General features: G+C 62.1%; 1 protein-coding gene across 5 annotated transcripts; it reads left to right on the forward strand.

The window, feature by feature from the left end:
* The first annotated feature begins 4,652 nt into the window (after positions 1 to 4,652).
* Positions 4,653 to 15,169, forward strand: FAM53A (family with sequence similarity 53 member A). 5 transcript variants are annotated; one of them, XM_080658552.1, is made up of 6 exons: positions 4,653 to 4,968; positions 5,257 to 5,380; positions 10,858 to 11,097; positions 12,170 to 12,227; positions 13,210 to 13,832; positions 14,515 to 15,169. In XM_080658552.1, exons 3-6 carry the CDS (start codon positions 11,020 to 11,022, stop codon positions 14,791 to 14,793), a joined length of 1,038 nt encoding a protein of 345 aa, XP_080514678.1. In that variant the 5' UTR covers positions 4,653 to 4,968; positions 5,257 to 5,380; positions 10,858 to 11,019; the 3' UTR covers positions 14,794 to 15,169. The 5 variants fall into 5 exon arrangements, with proteins under 5 accessions (XP_080514678.1, XP_080514679.1, XP_080514682.1 ...); XM_080658553.1 differs by having other exon boundaries at positions 4,686 to 4,968; positions 10,829 to 11,097; XM_080658556.1 differs by lacking the exon at positions 5,257 to 5,380 and having other exon boundaries at positions 4,686 to 4,968; positions 10,829 to 11,097.
* Positions 15,170 to 17,364: the final 2,195 nt, after the last annotated feature.

Raw genomic sequence — 17,364 nt, forward strand, 5'->3', positions numbered from 1 at the left:
TGTGCTTGCAACCAAGGCACATGCCCTTGACTGGAATCGAACCTGGGACCCTTCAGTCCGCAGGCTGACGCTCTATCCACTGAGCCAAACCGGTCAGGGGCTGTCATTGCTGTTTTGTTTGCTTTTTCATGTGCAGGCTTTATTTTATTTATTTATTTTTAAAAAATATATTGTATTGATTTTTTACAGAGAGGAAGGGAGAGGGACAGAGAGTTAGAAACATCGATGAGAGAGAAACATCGATCAGCTGCCTCCTGCACACCCCCTACTGGGTATGTGCCCGCAACCCAGGTACATGCCCTTGACCAGAATCAAACCCGGGACCCTTCGGTCCACAGGCCGATGCTCTATCCACTGAGCCACACCGGCTACGGCACATGTGCAGGCTTTACCTGGATGTAAGCCACTTTGTAAAACACACACTGCAAAGATGCACAGAGCCCCACCAGCATGGCTCAGAGGTTGAGCATTGATCTATGAACCAGGAGGTCATGGTTTGATTCCAGGTCAGGGCACATGCCAGGTTGCGGGCTCGATTCCCAGTAGGGGGGACGCACCGGAGGCAGCTGATCAATGATCTCATCATTGATGTTTCTATCTCTCTTCCTCTCCCTTCCTTTCTCTAAAATCAACAAAAAATCTATTTATATATATATAAAAGCCTAAGCTATGACCTGCACTGACCACCAGGGGGCAGACACTCAACGCAGGCATGGAAACATGGAATAGACTGATGCAGGGGTCCTCAAACTTTTTAAACAGGGGCCCAGTTCACTGTCCCTCAGACCGTTGGAGGGCCGGACTATAGTTTAAAAAAATACTATGAACAAATTCCTATGCGCACTACGGGCCCGGGACGAGTCAGCTGCTAAGCAGGACAGGCAGCGGCACCGGGCGGGCCGGATCAATGTCCTCGGCGGGCCGCATGTGGCCCACGGGCCGTAGTTTGAGGATGCCTGGACTGATGAATCTCAGAGGGAAGAGGTGAGGGAGGACGGCGGGAAGAGATTAACCGAAGATCTTATATGCATACTAGAGGCCCAGTGCACGGATTTGTGCACCAGTGGGGTCCCTCGGCCTGGCCCGCGGGGATCGGGCCGAAACCAGCTCTCGGACATCCCCCAAGGGGTCCCAGATTGCAAGAGGGCGCAGGCCAGGCCGGGGGACCCCACTGGTGCACCAATCCGTGCACTGGGCCTCTAGTATATTTAAAAAAAAAAAGATGCATAGAGTTGCATGCCCACTGGTGGGCGCAGCAGGCTCCACGGCGAGGAGCTGTGGGACCGAGGCCCTGAGGGGGCCTGCAGTGACCAGGCTTATATGGAAAGTGTGAGGCTATAACGCTTGTGGGAGATCGGTGGGGTTTGGTGAGGCAGAGGTCGTAGGCTTGACACCAAGAGCACAATCCATAAAAGGAAAAACTGAAACTGGACCTTGTCACACTGAAAGCCTTCTGCTCCGTGAAGACCCCGGAGAAGGTGAAGACAGGCTGCAGAAGAGGAGGAACTCCGCAAAGCGGCTGTGGGACGGAGGGCCGGCACCCCGAACCTGCGGCACGCAGAGCTCGGCAGGAAAGCACAGATCCTGTAGAAAGCGGGCGGAGAGATGGAGGTGGTTGGGCGAGAACCACCGCCTGGTGCTGCCTTCCTGTCCACAGAGGGGGCAGTCCTGGATGAAAAGGGGCCTCGTGCTAACCTGACAAGCTCAGGGGAGGCCCCTGCGGTGACCCTCAAAGTCAGAGACCGCAGTAACCACAAAGGATGGTGTGCAATTAACGCTTTAGGACGGCTTATGGCAGGCAGTCTTGTTCTAGGCTAGAATCTTCCCTGATGAAAGCCAGTCTTGGGCCCTGACCGGTGTGGCTCAGTGGATAGAGCGTTGGCCTGCGGACTGAAGGGTCCCGGGTTCGATTCCGGTCAAGGGCATGTGCCTTGGTTGCGGGCACATCCCCAGTCGGGGGTGTGCAGGAGGCAGCTGATTGGTGTTTCATTGATGTTTCTGGCTCTCTCTCCCTCTCTAAAAAATCAGTAAAATATATTAAAAAAAAAGAAAAAAAAGAAAGTTAATCTTTTTTTATATATATGTATTTTATTGATATTTTACAGAGAGGAAGGGAGAGGGACAGAGAGCTAGAAACACTGATGAGAGAGAAACAACCAATCAGCTGCCTCCTACACACCTCCCACTGGGGATGTGCCCGCAACCAAGGTACGTGCCCTTGACCGGAATCGAACCTGGGACCCCCCAGTCCACAGGCCGATGCTCTATCCACTGAGCCAAACCAGTTTCGGCAAGAAAGTTAATCTTGACCCTAACTGAGCCTGTCTATTATCTTCTGCATCTAAGATAACATTCCTTTGGAGTGTTGGGGTGACCCCCTTTGCCAGACTCCCGGGGCCACTGCCAGTGCACCAGGGCTGAGACAATAATCCTCTCGTTGTTACGGCTATCATGTTAATTGTCGACTGTTAACTATCCCGCACCCACCTACCCACCCAGGTAAAAGATGTCTATCATTTTACTTTTCATCCAACCCCAGAGTTTCCCTCCCCCCTCTGCTTCCTCCCACCTCCCTAACCTATCCTGAGACCCGTCCCCCAACCACCCACCCCCAACCACCGGCCGAGCCAAACCATCCAGGACTGTGCCTTCTCTTCTGATGTAATGCATGAAATACGGCGCAAAGCCGCCATTTCCCAGAGCACTGTCTCTATACGCTGAGATCCTGATTCCCGACAGTTGTCCATAATTTGGCTCAAATAAACTCACAAAATCCTTTCCAGGTTGGACTGTTTTTTTTTGTTTTTGTTTTTCTAAATATATTTTTACTGATGTCAGAGAGGAAGGGAGAGGGAGAGAGATGGAAACATCAATGATGAGAGAGAATCATTGATTGGTTGCCTCCTGCATGCTCCCTACTGGGGATCGAGCCCACAACCCGGGCATGTGCCCTTGACCGGAATCGAACCTGGGACCCTCCAGTCCACAGGCCGACGCTCTATCCACTGAGCCACACTGGCTCGGGCGGTTGCACTGTTTCTTCCGTTGACACGGTCTCCCCATGTATTCAGCTAATACCTTCAGTGACGCCTGTAACCTTCCCCGTGAAGGTCTGAACACCGCACGTGTGCTCGTTGTGGGGCAGGCAGACATGAGCAGAGCGAGGGCCACGGGCCAGTACAGGTCACCAGGGTGGGAAGCCCGGGTGCCTAGCAGAGGACAACAGTAGGGTGGGCCTTCCTTCATGGGTGCCTCTCCCTCCCGAGGGCGGACCCCCTGACCTTTCCTCCTTGAGACGCCCTCGAGGCCTCACGTTGTAGTTCAGCTCCAGGTGCCACCAGGGGATCAGGGGAGACCACACCTGGAAGGCCACTGAACACTCTATTCCGATCTCCCCCTGGGGCCTCCCCTAAAACCTCCACCCTGGAACCCTTAGGACGGAGGACCCAGGCGCTCTCCCCTCCCCAGAGCACCCTGCCTTCCCTCCCCTCCCCCTCCCTGCCCCAGGCGTGTTACCATCGTCTTCCTCACTCCCAAGCTCCAGGGCCCTTCCTTTGCCTCCATGACTTGCTTCCTAAGCCCATTTTTTCTAGGAATTACTTTTTCTGCCTCTGCCACTTACCCAATAAATGTTCTCCCCCCGTGTAGCTCTTGGCTCCGAATTCTTTCCCAGCCAGAACCCAAGTGCCGAGGGTGCTGACCCCAGGTTTGGTCTGACCCCAGGGGTCAGAGACCTGGTGCGGTTCCCGCTGCCCACAACAGCAGAACCGGCGTGGAGAGCGGCGTTTCCCAGGTGTCTGCCCAGGCGAAAAGGTCATCACCCAGCTGTGCAGACCTGGGTCTCCCGCCCTGGCTCCGAGTTGTAACCTGTTCCTGGTCACACGTCCATACCTACTGTCGGTGCTCCTGTTTAGAAAACCGTATTTAGTGTAAATAATGGCAGTTTGCCCTGGCCGGTTTGGCGCAGTGGACGGGGTGAGGGCGAGCAGACTGAAGGGTCCTGGGTTCAATCCCAGTCAAGGGCACAGACTTGGGGGGGAGCAGGCATCCAATCCATGTGTCTCTCGTGGATGTTTCTCTCTTGGCCTCTCCCCCTCCCTCCACTCTCTAAAATAAATAAATAATAAATAAATAAATAAATAAATAAATAAAAATAATGATGGTAGTTTTAGTTCTTTCCGTCTTTCTAACATCTGCTTCTTGTCTAGTGTGGGTAATGCCCTGGCATGCTCTTAGACACTTGCTCAAGGTCACACTGAGGTCACCGGCAGGGCGGAAAGTGGGGACCACGGGTCGCAAGGGGAGTACCCAGAACCGCCGGGCTGCCTGCGGGGCCACATCCTTCGCCCCAGCCAGAGCCACCCGCCTTCCCTGCCAGCGCGCCCTCCCGCCGCCCCAGGTCGCCCCGCTGCCTGCCTTCGCGACTCCAGAGCACGCCCACGTCGGCGTAGGCCCCTCCCTTCCGCTGGCGTAGCCCCACCCCCTGCTGTTTCAGGCCCCGCCCACCAGGACGCAGCGCCGTCCCCTCCGTCGGCGCTGGCCCGCCCTGCCGTCTCAGGCCCCGCCCACCCAGACGCAGCCCAATCCCCGTGCGCGCGGCGCCACTGAGGGGCGGGCGGTGGCTGGCCGAACGGCCAATGAGCGCGGCCGGAGGGGGCGGGGTCGCGTGGTGTGCTCCCGGCCGCTGAGGCGCGTCGGCTGTTGCGGAAGGAGCGCGGCCTGCGGGGCCGGCGACTCAGTCGCTCCGCCCGGCCGGCCGTGGCCGCCGCCGCTCGGCCGCGCTCAGGTACCGGCCCAGCGTCGGCCCTCGACGCGGCGGCCGGGTGCGCGCCCCCCGCCCGTGCGTGCGCGCCCCGCGGGGCCCTGCGTGCGCGCGCCTGCGCGGGGCCGCGCGTGAACTTGGGCCGGACGGGCCGGCTGCCGGCTGCGCGCAGACCTGGCCGCGCGGCCCGATGCGCTACCACCCGCGTGAGTGCCGAGCGTTTTCGCCGCTGGACCCCCGAGAGCGCGGCGGGCGGGTCGCTGAGGGCGCGGGGCACCGGGGGCTGGGACTCCCGTCGCGCGCAAGCCTCCTCGGACCGGCCCGGGACCCCCGCGCCGCGAACCCCACGTGCGCCCCGGGACCCCGCGCCCTCCGCGCACCCGGTGGCTGTGAGGGGCCGTGCCTGGGCCGCGCTGCCACTTGTTGAACCGACTTGGGTGTCGCCTGTGCGAGCTGTCGTCGCTCCTGGGGCTCACGTGCTTGTCATTTCGTAGCGAGAGAAGCAGGAAGTTGGACGGGACAGACGGTGCGTTAAGGAGCCTCCAAGGTGGCCCCGGACGACGTGGGAGGCCGGACCCTCCCGCGACCGGTGCGCGGGGACCGCACGCACCGGAGGGCGTAAGTCTCGGACTTGGCGGCGCAGGGGCGCGCCGGCGCGGGGCGTGTGCGCTGTATTTCCACGCTCTCCCCTCCGCGCGGGAGTCCCGGCAGCTGCGGCCGCCTCTCGCCCCGGTGCCGCCGCTTCCCTTCCGAGCGCCACGGCTTCAGCCGCGCGGGCACCGCGCCGACTGCTTCCCGGCGGAGTGCGATGCCCGCCCAGCCGGGTCCGTGCGAGGAGTGGGGCGTGAGGACGGCCTCGGTCTCCGGAGCGTAGACTCCGCGTCTTCAAGACACGGGTCGGCGGTCACCTCGCTCCCGGGGCTGAGCGCGACCCGGAAACCGGCCGTCCCGGGAGGGAAGTGCAGCCTCGCGCGCGGATCGTAGAAGGTGGGGAGACACTTTGTCCCGATTATTTTGAAGTTCTTTTTTTTTTTTTTTTTTTAAATATGTTTTTATCGCTTTCCGGGAGGAAGGAAGAGGGAGAGAGAGGGAGAAACATCAATGATGAGAGAGCATCCTCGATGGGCTGCCTCAGGCGACCCGGGCATGTGCCCTGGCCGGGGATCGAACCCGCGTCCGCTGAGCCAAGCCAGCTGGGGCTGGTTATTTTGAAATTCTTGAATATAACGCTGAAGCAGAAAGTGTTGAGAAGCAGCGACGTTTGCTGAACGTGGGGTGGTGAGTGCCGTTCCAGATGGTTCTCTGCGCGTCTTCACGGAAGGCTCCCCGCTCAGGACTCGCCCAGGGGCTGCGCGCAGTGACCTGGCCCCTCCCGCGGCTCCCCTTCGGGTCCAGGGACGTGGGACGTGGTTCTGGAGCTCCGTCCCTCTGGGGTAGTCTGCTGACACTTTGAGGGTCAGGCGACAGGGTGGGCACGCGTGACGTGAATGGGCGCTTGCGAGGGCTCTTGCCCTGTGCGCGGATCCTTGCATTTTTTGACTTCTGGGATGTAGGGGCCGGAGAAGGGAGAGCGGGCCTTGTTGCTACTGGAAACCCTAAAGGAGAGAGCCCCCCAGTCACTGTCTGTCTTGAGGTGGACGTGGGGGGACCGTGCCCTCTGCACTGTGTGCACCCGGCTGGCACTAAGGCGACTTCTGCTTCTGCAGGGCACCCAGCAGCTTTCACAGGTGCACTGCCAACTTTAAAACAAACTTAAAAACAATGCAAGTTTTACCTAAACCCTTTCAGCTTTTTCTGCAGCAGTCTTTCTTAAAATGTATTTTTACTGATTTCAGAGAGGAAGGGAGAGGGAGGGAGAGAGAGAGAAACATCAATGAGAGAGAATCATGGATCGGCTGCCTCCTGCACGCCCCACCCTGGGGACCGTGCCCACAACCTGGGCATGTGCCCTTGACCGGAATCGAGCCTGGGACCCTTCAGTCCACAGTCTTTCCACTGAGCCGAACTAGCTAGGGCTGGAGCAATATTTCTGTTTGTTTTTTAAAATATATTTTATTGATTTTTTACAGAGAGGAAGGGAGAGGGGGAGAGAGCTAGAAACATCGATGAGAGAGAAACATCGATCAGCTGCCTCCTGCACACCCCCCACTGGGGACGTGCCCGCAACCAAGGTACATGCCCTTGACCGGAATCGAACCCGGGACCCTTCAGTCCGCAGGTCGACGCTCTATCCACTGAGCCAAGCCAAGCCGGTCAGGGCTGCAGCAATATTTCGTAAAGGAGAGTTGACTTGCACAGTCTTAAGCACCCTGTATAATAAAGGCTAACATGCACGCTGCCCACCAGGGGCAGACGCTCAAGCCAGCCGCTGCCCCCTGGTGGTCAGTGCGCTCCCCCAGGAGGAGCGCCGCTCAGCCAGCAGCTGGGCCCATGGCTGGGAGCGCAGTGGCATCGGCGGGAGCCTCTCCTGCCTCCGCTGTAGGCAGCTGGTAAGGATGACACCCCTGAGGGCTCCGGACTGCCAGAGGGTGCAGGCCGGGCTGAGGGGGACCTCCCCCCCCCCCCAGTGCACGAATTTCGTGCACTGGGCCTCTCGTTCGTTGTAAATGGTCCTAGTTTAGCCAGGGGCCAGGAGCCTGGGCGTTCCCACGTGTGTGATTTACTTGGATCCCTCGTGGCCCCGTGCAGTGGGTGGCTCTTTCCTGTTTCCAGTGGAGGAAGCGGGCTCAGAGAGCCCAGCCAGCGAGCGGGCAGCGGGATCAGAACCTGCCTCTTCTGGCCGGCTGACGGGGTCCCGCCTCACCCCCCGTTTCTCACAGGGAAGTCACGTGCTGCGGGTTTCTCCTTCAGCCTGGCACAGCGGGAACGGTACGCTCCGGGCTAAGACGCAACTTCCTTCTCCTCTGTTGACTGTGGCGCTAACACTCAGACATGGCGTCTGCCCTTTCAAACCGAGCACCCTGCCGTCCGAACCTCCTCTGCACCTCCCGGGCGATCAGTGACACTGAGCGTGCTCCCTCTGTCCCTTGGCCTCTGTGTCCGCTTTGGAGAAGTGCCCATTCAGGTCCTTGGCCCGTTTTTCATTGGTTGTGCCCCCAACGTCTGAGTACCACCAGGACATTGCTGGTCAGGACACCTTTTTGTCCCTGTGTTGAAGTCTTTATTTATTTATTGTTATTATTTAAAAAAATCTTTATTGGAAGTATTACACATGTCCCCTTTCCCCCTTGGCCTCTTCTAGCCCGCCTCCACCCACCCTGAGGCCTGTGCGTGGGCTATGCATGTACATATGCATGTACGCATACAGGTTCCTGGATCTCCTCCCATCCCCCACCCAGCTTCCCCACCTTTCCTCTGAGGGTCCGCAGTCTGTTCCATGTTTCTGTCTCTGGATCCATTTCATCAGTTTAGTTTATTTTGTTCATTAGATTCCACATAGGAGTGAGATCACGTGATACTTGTCTTTCTCTGACGGGCTTATTTCGCTTAGAATAATGCCCTCCATGCTGCCTCAAAGGGTAATAAATCCTTCTTTTTCACTGCTGCATAGTATTCCCTGGTATAGATGCACCCCAGCTTTTTATCCACTCATCTGCCGATGGGCACATGGGTTGTTTCCAAATCTTGGCTATAGTAAATTGTGCTGCTATGGACATAGGGGTGCATATATCCTTTCTGATGGGTGTTTCTGGTTTCTTAGGATATAGTCCTAGAAGTGGGATCACTGGGTCAAATGGGAGCTCCATTTTCAGTTTTTTGAGGAAACTCCATACTGTTCTCCACAGTGGCTGCACCAGTCTGCATTCCCACCAGCAGTGCACGAGGGTTCCTTTTTCTCCGCATCCTCGCCAGCACTTGTTGATTTGTTGATGATAGCCACTCTGACACGTGTGAAGTGGTACTTTATTGTCATTTTAATTTGCATCTCTCGGATGATCAGTGACACTGAGCATGTTTTCCTCTGTCTCTTGGCCTTCTGTATGTCCGCTTTGGAGAAGTGTCCATTCGGGTCCTTTGCCCATTTTTAATTGGGTTGTTTGTCTTCCTTCCGTCAAGCTGTGTGAGTTCCTTCTCTGTTTTGGAAATAGATCTCTCGTCAGATGCATCGTTGGCAAATACGTTCTCCCGTGCACTGGGCTCCCTTTGCGTTGTGCTGATGGCATCTCGTGCTGTGCACACGTGTGTATTTTCTCCTCAGTGTCCTTTGCCCGCACACGCAAGTGTGCAAACCCTCGGCGCACACCTGGCGACCAGCCCCTGAGGGCGGCGTGCCAGCGGTTAGCTTCGCCTGGGTTTGAGTTTGCGTGCGTGGAGCCCTGTTCTAAGGTGTCACCGTAACTTCAGGACAGCCCTGCCTGGTCAGGCTGTGGGTCCACAGGAGGTGGCCGGGTGCCGGGTGCCGGCTGCCGGCTGCCGTGGGTGTGGAGCCTGAGCGGCCTCACCCGGACGGGCTGCTCAGGGCCTCCATCTGTGGCCCGCTGCTCCTTCGGGCGATGCCTGGGTCCCAGGGCAGGTGTGGCAGGGTGGGGGGCACGTCCTCCCTGAGGACAACGGCAGCTCCGTGTTCAATTTGGAAGGCACGTCCGCCCGCCCTGTTCTCTCTGCGCTGGCTGGGTCTCCCTGCCCGGGTCCCAGGGCTGGGGCGCCTGTCAGCCGCTCCTGCTCAGCCTGTCCAGGAGACTGTCCATGGGGCTCGGCCCTCTCCACGCCGTGTCCATGGGGGTCGGTCTCGGCACAGCTCCCCCGCCTCTGGCTGTGGCTCGGTCTGGGCGCCCCCTCCCAGGGCTGGAGGGCTCAGTGCCCATCCCAGCATCTCCTGCGTCACCCCCAGCTGGGCCTGGCGCAAACTCTGCACCCCGTCCAGCTTCAGTGGGGGAGAGGGGCTTTTGTCCAACTGGATGCGGGGGGGGAGTGTTTAACTCCTTTGGGCCTTCGTCAGCAGTGAGGCGGGTACTGGGCCGTCCGTGGTCAATGGTGAGGCGGGCACTGGGCCCTCCATGGAGAGTGGTGAGGCGGGCATTGGGCCGTCCGTGGTCAATGGTGAGGCGGGCACTGGGCCCTCCATGGAGAGTGGTGAGGTGGGCACTGGGCCCTCCATCGAGAGTGGTGAGGCGGGCACTGGGCCCCCCATGGAGAGTGGTGAGGCGGGCACTGGGCCGTCCGTGGTCAATGGTGAGGCGGGCATCGGGCCGTCCATGGAGAGTGGTGAGGCGGGCACTGGGCCCCCCATGGAGAGTGGTGAGGTGGGCATCGGGCCGTCCATGGAGAGTGGTGAGGCGGGCACTGGGCCCCCCATGGAGAGTGGTGAGGTGGGCATCGGGCCGTCCATGGAGAGTGGTGAGGCGGGCACTGGGCCCCCCATGGTGAGTGGTGAGGTGGGCATCGGGCCGTCCATGGAGAGTGGTGAGGTGGGCACTGGGCCCCCCATGGAGAGTGGTGAGGCGGGCACTGGGCCCCCCATGGAGAGTGGTGAGGTGGGCACTGGGCCCCCCATGGAGAGTGGTGAGGTGGGCACTGGGCCGTCCATGGAGAGTGGTGAGGCGGGCATCGGGCCCTCCATGGAGAGTGGTGAGGCGGGCACTGGGCCCTCCATGGAGAGTGGTGAGGTGGGCACTGGGCCGTCCATGGAGAGTGGTGAGGTGGGCACTGGGCCGTCCATGGTGAGTGGTGAGGCAGGCACTGGGCCCCCCATGGAGAGTGGTGAGGCGGGCATCGGGCCCTCCATGGAGAGTGGTGAGGCGGGCACTGGGCCGTCCGTGGTGAGTGGTGAGGCGGGCATCGGGCCCTCCATGGAGAGTGGTGAGGCGGGCACTGGGCTGTCCGTGGTGAGTGGTGAGGCGGGCACTGGGCCCTCCATGGAGAGTGGTGAGGCGGGCACTGGGCCCTCCATGGTGAGTGGTGAGGCGGGCACTGGGCCCTCCATGGTGAGTGGTGAGGCGGGCACTGGGCCCTCCATGGTGAGTGGTGAGGTGGGCACTGGGCCGTCCATGGGCAGTTTGCGGGCAGGTTGTCCGGGTTCCTCCCCTGCCGGCTGAGACTCGGCTTCCAGCACCTTCTCGCTTTCAGGGACGCCATCTCTCCTTTCCGATCGGCAGACACAGGGCTGTGAAGAGCCGTTGGAGATGGATCGCTCACCTGTGACCCCGAAGTGCCGCCGGGGGGGTTAGCGCAGACCCGCGGTGCCCGCCTGCCGAGCCCAATGCTCTGGGACCCCAGGGCCCGTCGGTGCGGACGGAGGACCCGGCGGGCCCCCGACCATGGTCACGCTCATCACCGAGAAGCTGCAGAACCAGAGCCTGGACGACCTCGCGCACCCGAGCTACGACGCCGGCCCGGTGAGCCCGAGGGCGCTGCCGAGCGGGCGGTGGGGGCAGCGGGCAGGGCACCCCGTCCCCGGAGCCTGCCAGCCTCGTGGTGGTGGGTTTTCGGCATCATCCCCCCAACTTTTCCTGTAACTCACCCCAGGATGTCTTGTTCTGTTTTTAATATGTTTTTATTGGTTCAGAGAGGAAGGGAGAGGGGGAGGGGAACATCAGTGACGGGAGAGCCATCGATGGGCCGCCTCCTGCACGCACCCCACTGGGGGCCGAGCCTGCAACCCGGGCCTGGCCCTGACGGAGTCCAACCGTGACCTCCTGGTCCGTAGGTGGACGCTCATCCACGGAGCCACGCCGGCCGGCGGCATGCTTTTGTTTTTTGTGTTTTTAGAGGGAGGGAGAGAAGGAGAGTGAGAGAGGGACGTTGATCGGGAGCCTCCTGGCAGCACCCGACTGGGAACTGAACCCACGACCTGTTGGCGTTTGGGACAGCGGCCCAGCTGACCAAGCCACTGGCCAGGGCAGAAAGCCCGCTTCTGGTGGACGTCTGAGCCACAGACAGTGTGCGGGCCCTCGGCGCACCCGGTGGCCAGCCGCGATGGAGGGCGTGCGGCCACCCTCCCGGGAGCCGTGTCGGGGTCTGTCGCCGGGGTTAGCTCCACCTGGGTCTGAGCTCGTCGGGCATGGAGCCGTTTTCTAGGGTGTGTCAGCGTGAGCTTCAGGACACCCTGCCCCGGTCAGGCTGTGGTCAGGTGGCGGGGTGCCGGCCCCTTTGGGGGGGGAGCCTGGCTGGGGGGCCGGGTCTGCGTGGACGCTGTGCTGGCTCTGGGCCAGGTGGGTGCTGGAAGTCCCGGGGACAGTCTGTAAAACAGGACTGTGCTGTGCACCTGACACTAACACAGGAATGCTGACTGTGAACTGTAGCTGAAAAGTACAGCTTTTAAAGGGGGAGGAATTCTCGGAGTCAGGGCCGGTCTCGCCAGCCGCCGGAAGGGCCGGTGTGGGAAGCAGAACGCTCTGCGGCCAGGAAGGCGCCGTGCTGGCGGGTCCTGACGGCCGTCTCCTGAGAACGCCTCTCCCTGTCACTCAGTGTTCGGCCGAGAAGCGGAACAGCAGGAGTGGCCGCGCGTTCCCTTTTGAGACCAACGGTGAGTGTGTAAGGCCGGGCAGGTGTGCGGGCTGTGGGCTGCTGCCACCACCTGTCTCACCGCGCGGGGGGCGGTCACGGACCCGCCTCACCCTCCGCGCCACTGGAGGAAGGACAGGACAGCGGTGCGCGCTTGGTTGGAGTGTGCTGGACCGGCAGTGTGTGTGTGTGTGTGTGTGTGTGTGTGTGTGTGTGTGTGTGTGTGTGTGTGTGCGCGTGCGGGGGGTGGGGGGGAGCCGTGCCCTGGCATGTGGGGTCTGTCCTCCACCCTCAGGGCACAACCCCATATATGTGCCCTGTGGTCTGAATGGGTCAAGTGGCCACGCCACCCAAGTGTGAGTGTGTGCGTGTGCAAGAGTGAGCACGAGTATGCACGTGGGTGTGAATGCGTGTGAGCGAGTGTGCATGTGTGAGCATTGAGTGTGTGCGTGAGAGCGAATGAGCGAGCGAGTGGCATGTGAGTGTGAGCACTGAGTGGGCGCTTTGGGAGCTTGCTGGCCCGTGTGCATTCCTGGTGAGCCTTGGCTGGGGTCAGCAGTCACAGTGGAGTTAGTTGTGTGACCTCAGGTGGGACAGACCCAGGTGAGCCCCGTCCCCTCTGGTCCCTGCGGCCGAGGGGGCTCCGTGCGGGGCGTCCCGCACTGCCCGCTGAGGCAGAAGCAGACGCGGAGGCGGGATGGGAGGAGGAGGGGCCCGCTCAGCCCTGCCGTGCCCCCCCCCCCCACACTGCTGGTCCAGCACACGTGGGGGCCGTCCTCGCTCCCAGACCCTCGGGCTCTGGCCGGGCCCAGGCATCTGCTCCGCTGTCCGCTGTGCCCTCGGAGGGGGAGGGTGGCGCCAGGGCCGACGTGCCAGGGAGGGCAGGCAGGGCGGCACTGACCACCCGCCGTGGGCTCCACCCGCTGTGCAGCCCCCGCCCCCATGAGGCCCGGCTTCGGGGCAGCTGGCAGGTGCCTCCTGCTCACCCGTCCCTTCTTCCCCAGGAGACAGGCGCCCCTGGAAGGCCCTGAGTGGAGGGTGGCCCCTCAGGAGCCAGGCGGCCGCGGGCCCCGCCCTCCCCTTCCCGCCGGGCCTGGGCGCGGTCAGCACCGTGGACCTCAGGGAGAGCTCGGGGCCGCCCCTGGCCCCGCCCAGCAAGCGACACTGCCGCTCCCTGTCGGAGCCGGACGAGCTGGCCCGCTGCCGCTCCCCCTGGCGCCCCGGGGGCTCCAAGGTCTGGACTGCTGTCTCCAAGCGGCGCTGCCACAGCGGCGGGAGCGCCAGCCTGCCGGGGAGCACCCTGCCTGCGGCCGGCCCCAGCTCCCCGCCCGCGCCCCGGCCGGCCTCCGCCAGTGGCGGCTGTGAGGACGGCGGGCGCGGCTCCGGCCCGCCCTGGGGTCCTCCGGGGCCCACACTGTCCTCCCGGCGCCGCCTGTCCCTGTCGCAGGAGCACCTGCTGGACGCAGACACCCCGTCGTCCGCGCCTGCGCTGGGCTGGCGGCTGGGCCTGCTCCGGAGCCGCTCGCAGCCCTGCGTGCTCGTCGGGAGGAAGAGCCGCCTGAAGCGCCCGCGGGAGGAGGACCCTCGGTGGCCGCGCCCGTCCCTGGACTTCCTGAAGATGACACGGGTGAGGCGCCCCGGGCCGGCGGCCACCCTGCCGCGCCCTCCTCCCACGGTGCGGGGGAGGCTGGCCGGCCCCTCTGCGCCTGCGGGGGCACTGCCTGGGCGCGCTGTGTCCTTGGCGGGTTGGAGCCGGGCCCCCCCCTCCCCTCACCACCTGCCCACCCTCCTCCAGGAGCGGGCCGGGCTGCCTTGTGGGGTGCGAGGATCTGGGGTGCGGAGTGTCCCAGGGTGTCCGAGGCGGCACGGCTCCACTCGGACCCGCCTCTCCTGGGGCACAGATGCGGGGCGTCCCCGAGGGCTGTGGTGACTGCAGAGCAGGGCTGTGCTTCTGGGAGAAGCCGGCGCCTCGGCACATGGCAGGTGTGGTGGCCGGCGCCTGGCTGCGGGGTCAGGTGCTCGCAGGAGCTCTTCGTTCAGGCGCTGCCCGAGGGGGTGTCTGAGGCTGTGCAGGGGACCAAGGGCGCCGTGGGGCTCGGGGACTTGCATCAGGGTCGATGGGGTGTCCGAGGGGGTGTCTGAGGCTGTGCAGGGGACCAAGGGCGCCGTGGGGCTCAGGGACTTGCATCAGGGTCGATGGGGTACCCGAGGGGGTGTCTGAGGCTGTGCAGGGGACCAAGGGCGCCGTGGGGCTCGGGGACTTGCATCAGGGTTGATGGGGTGCCTTACACGTGTCTTTCCTGTTGCAGACGTTGAAGAACTCAAAAAGCCTCGGCTCCCTCGACTGCGAAGGTGAGGATGAGGAGGAGGCCAGAGCGAAGACGGCCGTGTCCTCCCCCCGGGCCCCACATGGCCTCACGGGCCTCGTCACCCCAGCCTCCAGCCCCCTGGGCGCCTGCCCCAGCCTGTGGGCCTCCCAGGAGGCGGGGAGCAGCGGGGACCCGGGGGACTGGGACAGCGCCGGCGAGGAGGGCGTGTCCCCGCTGGGCCCCGGCGAGCTGGACCTGGAGCAGATCGAGAACAACTGACCGGCGGCGGGGGCCGGGGAGACGGGAAGCGGGTCCGCGTTAGTTTGAATGTTGAGGGTCATTTTGATCCGTCTTTCCTACAGGAGTATTTTGCATTATTCTGGCTTTTACAGTTCTGGAGAAAGGTCTCTATTTTGAAACGCATTTTCAGAGGGCATTCAGTTACCCGGGTTCTGGGTACACACCCAGGGCAGGCTGGCTCCTCGGTAAACGCCTGCGGTGGAGGGCGCTGTGCGTCCTGTAGCTACGAAGCCTGGGGCGCCAGAGGTCCGGGCTTCGTCCGCGCTGCCGGGGCAGGACCTGGCTGCTGGCCTGGCGTGGGGCGCGGCCCTGGCGCGCCTGGTCTGTGACTTCAATAAAAGACGTTTGCTTTGCACCGTGCCTTCCACGTGTTGATCTTTTAGAAAATAGTTTTATTGATGTCAGAGAGGAAGGGAGAGGGAGAGAGACATCAGTGATGAGAGGATCGTGGATCAGCCGCCTCCTGCATGTCCCGCACGGGATGGAGCCTGCAACCCGGGCCTGTGCCCTGAGCGGGAATCGCACTGTGACCTGGTTCACAGGTCGGCGCTCCGCCTCCGAGCCACGCCGGCCCGACCGCTTGTTGGTGTTCAGGGTCAGGTGCACATGGCCTGGGCGGCCACAGCCCATGGGTCCTGGCCCAGGGGGCGCCCCCCCCCCCCCCGTTCATTCCTAAGTTAACAGAGTCATAGGGGTTCCTACTAAGGGTGTTGACCTGGGAACTTTGGGTGAAAGGGAGGCGTTTTGAGAAATTTTCTTTTTCCCCCAAGGAAGTTGGAGTAGGTCACTCATGGCAGGGAGTTCTCTCTGGTTAGGTCTGGGGGGCAGGGGTGGCTTCCAGACTGTCCTTCCTGAGGCCGAGCCCCCCGCCCCTCCGTCCTCGGCCAGGCCTCCTGCGCGCACTGACCGCGGCCGAGGCCGCCCGAGCTGCAGGGTGAGCTCCCGCGGCTCCTGGCAGCATGTTTGCTCGCAGACGGAGGTGGCCACGTGGCTCTTCCTGATGAACGTCCGACCCTGAGATCGGCTGCCATGCGGGCCGGGCCCAGGGCTGCAGCTCCCGGTGGCTGGGGTCCAGGACCTGCGCTGCAGCCCCGCTCACTGCCAGACTCTGCACCGGGACGTCCTGTTTCGGGTTTAATTTGGGGAGACGGATAAAAACAAAATAAAATGCCCTAGCTGGTGTGGCTCAGTGGATAGAGCGTCGGCCTGCGGACTAAGGGGGCCCAGGTTTGATTCCGGTCAAGGGCACATGCCCGGGTTGCAGGCTCGATCCCCAGTAGGGGGCGTGCGGGAGGCAGCCACTCAATGATTCTCTCTCATCACTGATGTTTCTCTCCTCCCTTCCTCTATGAAATCAGTAATATATCAAAAAAAAAAATAAAAAAATAAAAACAGAACATAAAAACCGACAACAGAGAATCAGAGTCACACCTCCATCACCAGGTCGGAGGTTTTGGACAATCCTCCCAGTAGTTACTGGGTCAGGCTGACCCGAAAGAGCATAGTTGGCAGGGAAGGTCCGCTTGCCCGTCGGTGGGCGCGGTGGCTGGCCGTCCGCGGGAAATCGCACGGATCCTAGGTGCGCGTGGAGGTGTCCGAGCCGACCACCGCGCCCAGGAGGAGGGTCAGTGAGTCGGAGGACGTGGCCTCGTGGCGATCCCATGGTCCCGGCACAGCCCAGGAACAGAGCGTGAGCAAAGCCTCGTGTTCAGGACGGCAAACAGCTCCTGGGCAGCTCGTGGGCCAGAGAAGAAATGACACGAGTGAGAACCGCTCAGGCGGGAGCGACCGTGAGAACCCCACAGCCGTCGGCGTGTCTGCAGTCGGCGACAGAAGGGGCTTAACAACCTTCAACGGTCGTGTTGGAACGTGAGCGTGGAAAGACGTGAGTGAAGTCCGGGCTTGGGAACGAGGCGGCGATGGGGGGCCTTTTCCCGAGAGGCCGGTGGAAATGCTCAGGAATTTGAGGGCCACGGGGTCGGGGGGGGGGGGCGGCTGTCAGAATTCTCATCTCACCCTCGGACACATGGGTGCCTCTCAGACCCCGTGCGTGCAGATGGCTCCCAATGGCTGAGCCCTGGTGAGGGGGGAAATGACCAGCCAGCCCGGCCGGCGTGGCGCAGGGGTTGAGCGTCAGCCTGTGAACCAGGAGGTGAGGGTTCGAGTCCCAGGGCACAGGCCTCGGTTGCAAGCTTGACCCCCAGTGTGGGGCGTGCAGGAGGCAGCCTCTCGATGGTTCGCTCTCATCATCGATGTTTCCCTCTCTCCCTCCCCCTTCCTCTCTGACGTCAGTAAAAACCTTAGAAAGGAAACCCGAGATGCGGCAGGGATCACGGGTACAGGAGAGCATCAGGCACAGCTTAGAGGAAACGGCCAAGTTCCTGGAAAAGTGTCACTAAAGCTGCCGGCCGGCATGGCTCAGCGGCTGAGCGTTGACCCGGGAACCAGGTGGTCCCGGTTCGATTCCCGGTCAGGGCACGGAGGCTGTGCTGGCCGTGGCTGAGGTGTGGGGAAGCCGCCCGGCGGGCCTCTGCCCTCCGTTCCCGTCCC

The sequence above is a fragment of the Plecotus auritus genome, assembly GCF_963455305.1.
Source record: "Plecotus auritus genome assembly, chromosome: 1".
NCBI classification, from domain to species: domain Eukaryota; kingdom Metazoa; phylum Chordata; class Mammalia; order Chiroptera; family Vespertilionidae; genus Plecotus; species Plecotus auritus.

Bases quoted from the DNA above. Each gene is read 5' to 3' on its own strand.
- FAM53A (XM_080658552.1), top strand. From the start codon at position 11,020: ATGGTCACGCTCATCACCGAGAAGCTGCAGAACCAGAGCCTGGACGAC. The intron at 11,098-12,169 runs GTGAGCCCGAGG...CCTGTCACTCAG, and splicing joins CGAGCTACGACGCCGGCCCG to TGTTCGGCCGAGAAGCGGAA. The intron at 13,833-14,514 runs GTGAGGCGCCCC...TTCCTGTTGCAG, and splicing joins ACTTCCTGAAGATGACACGG to ACGTTGAAGAACTCAAAAAG.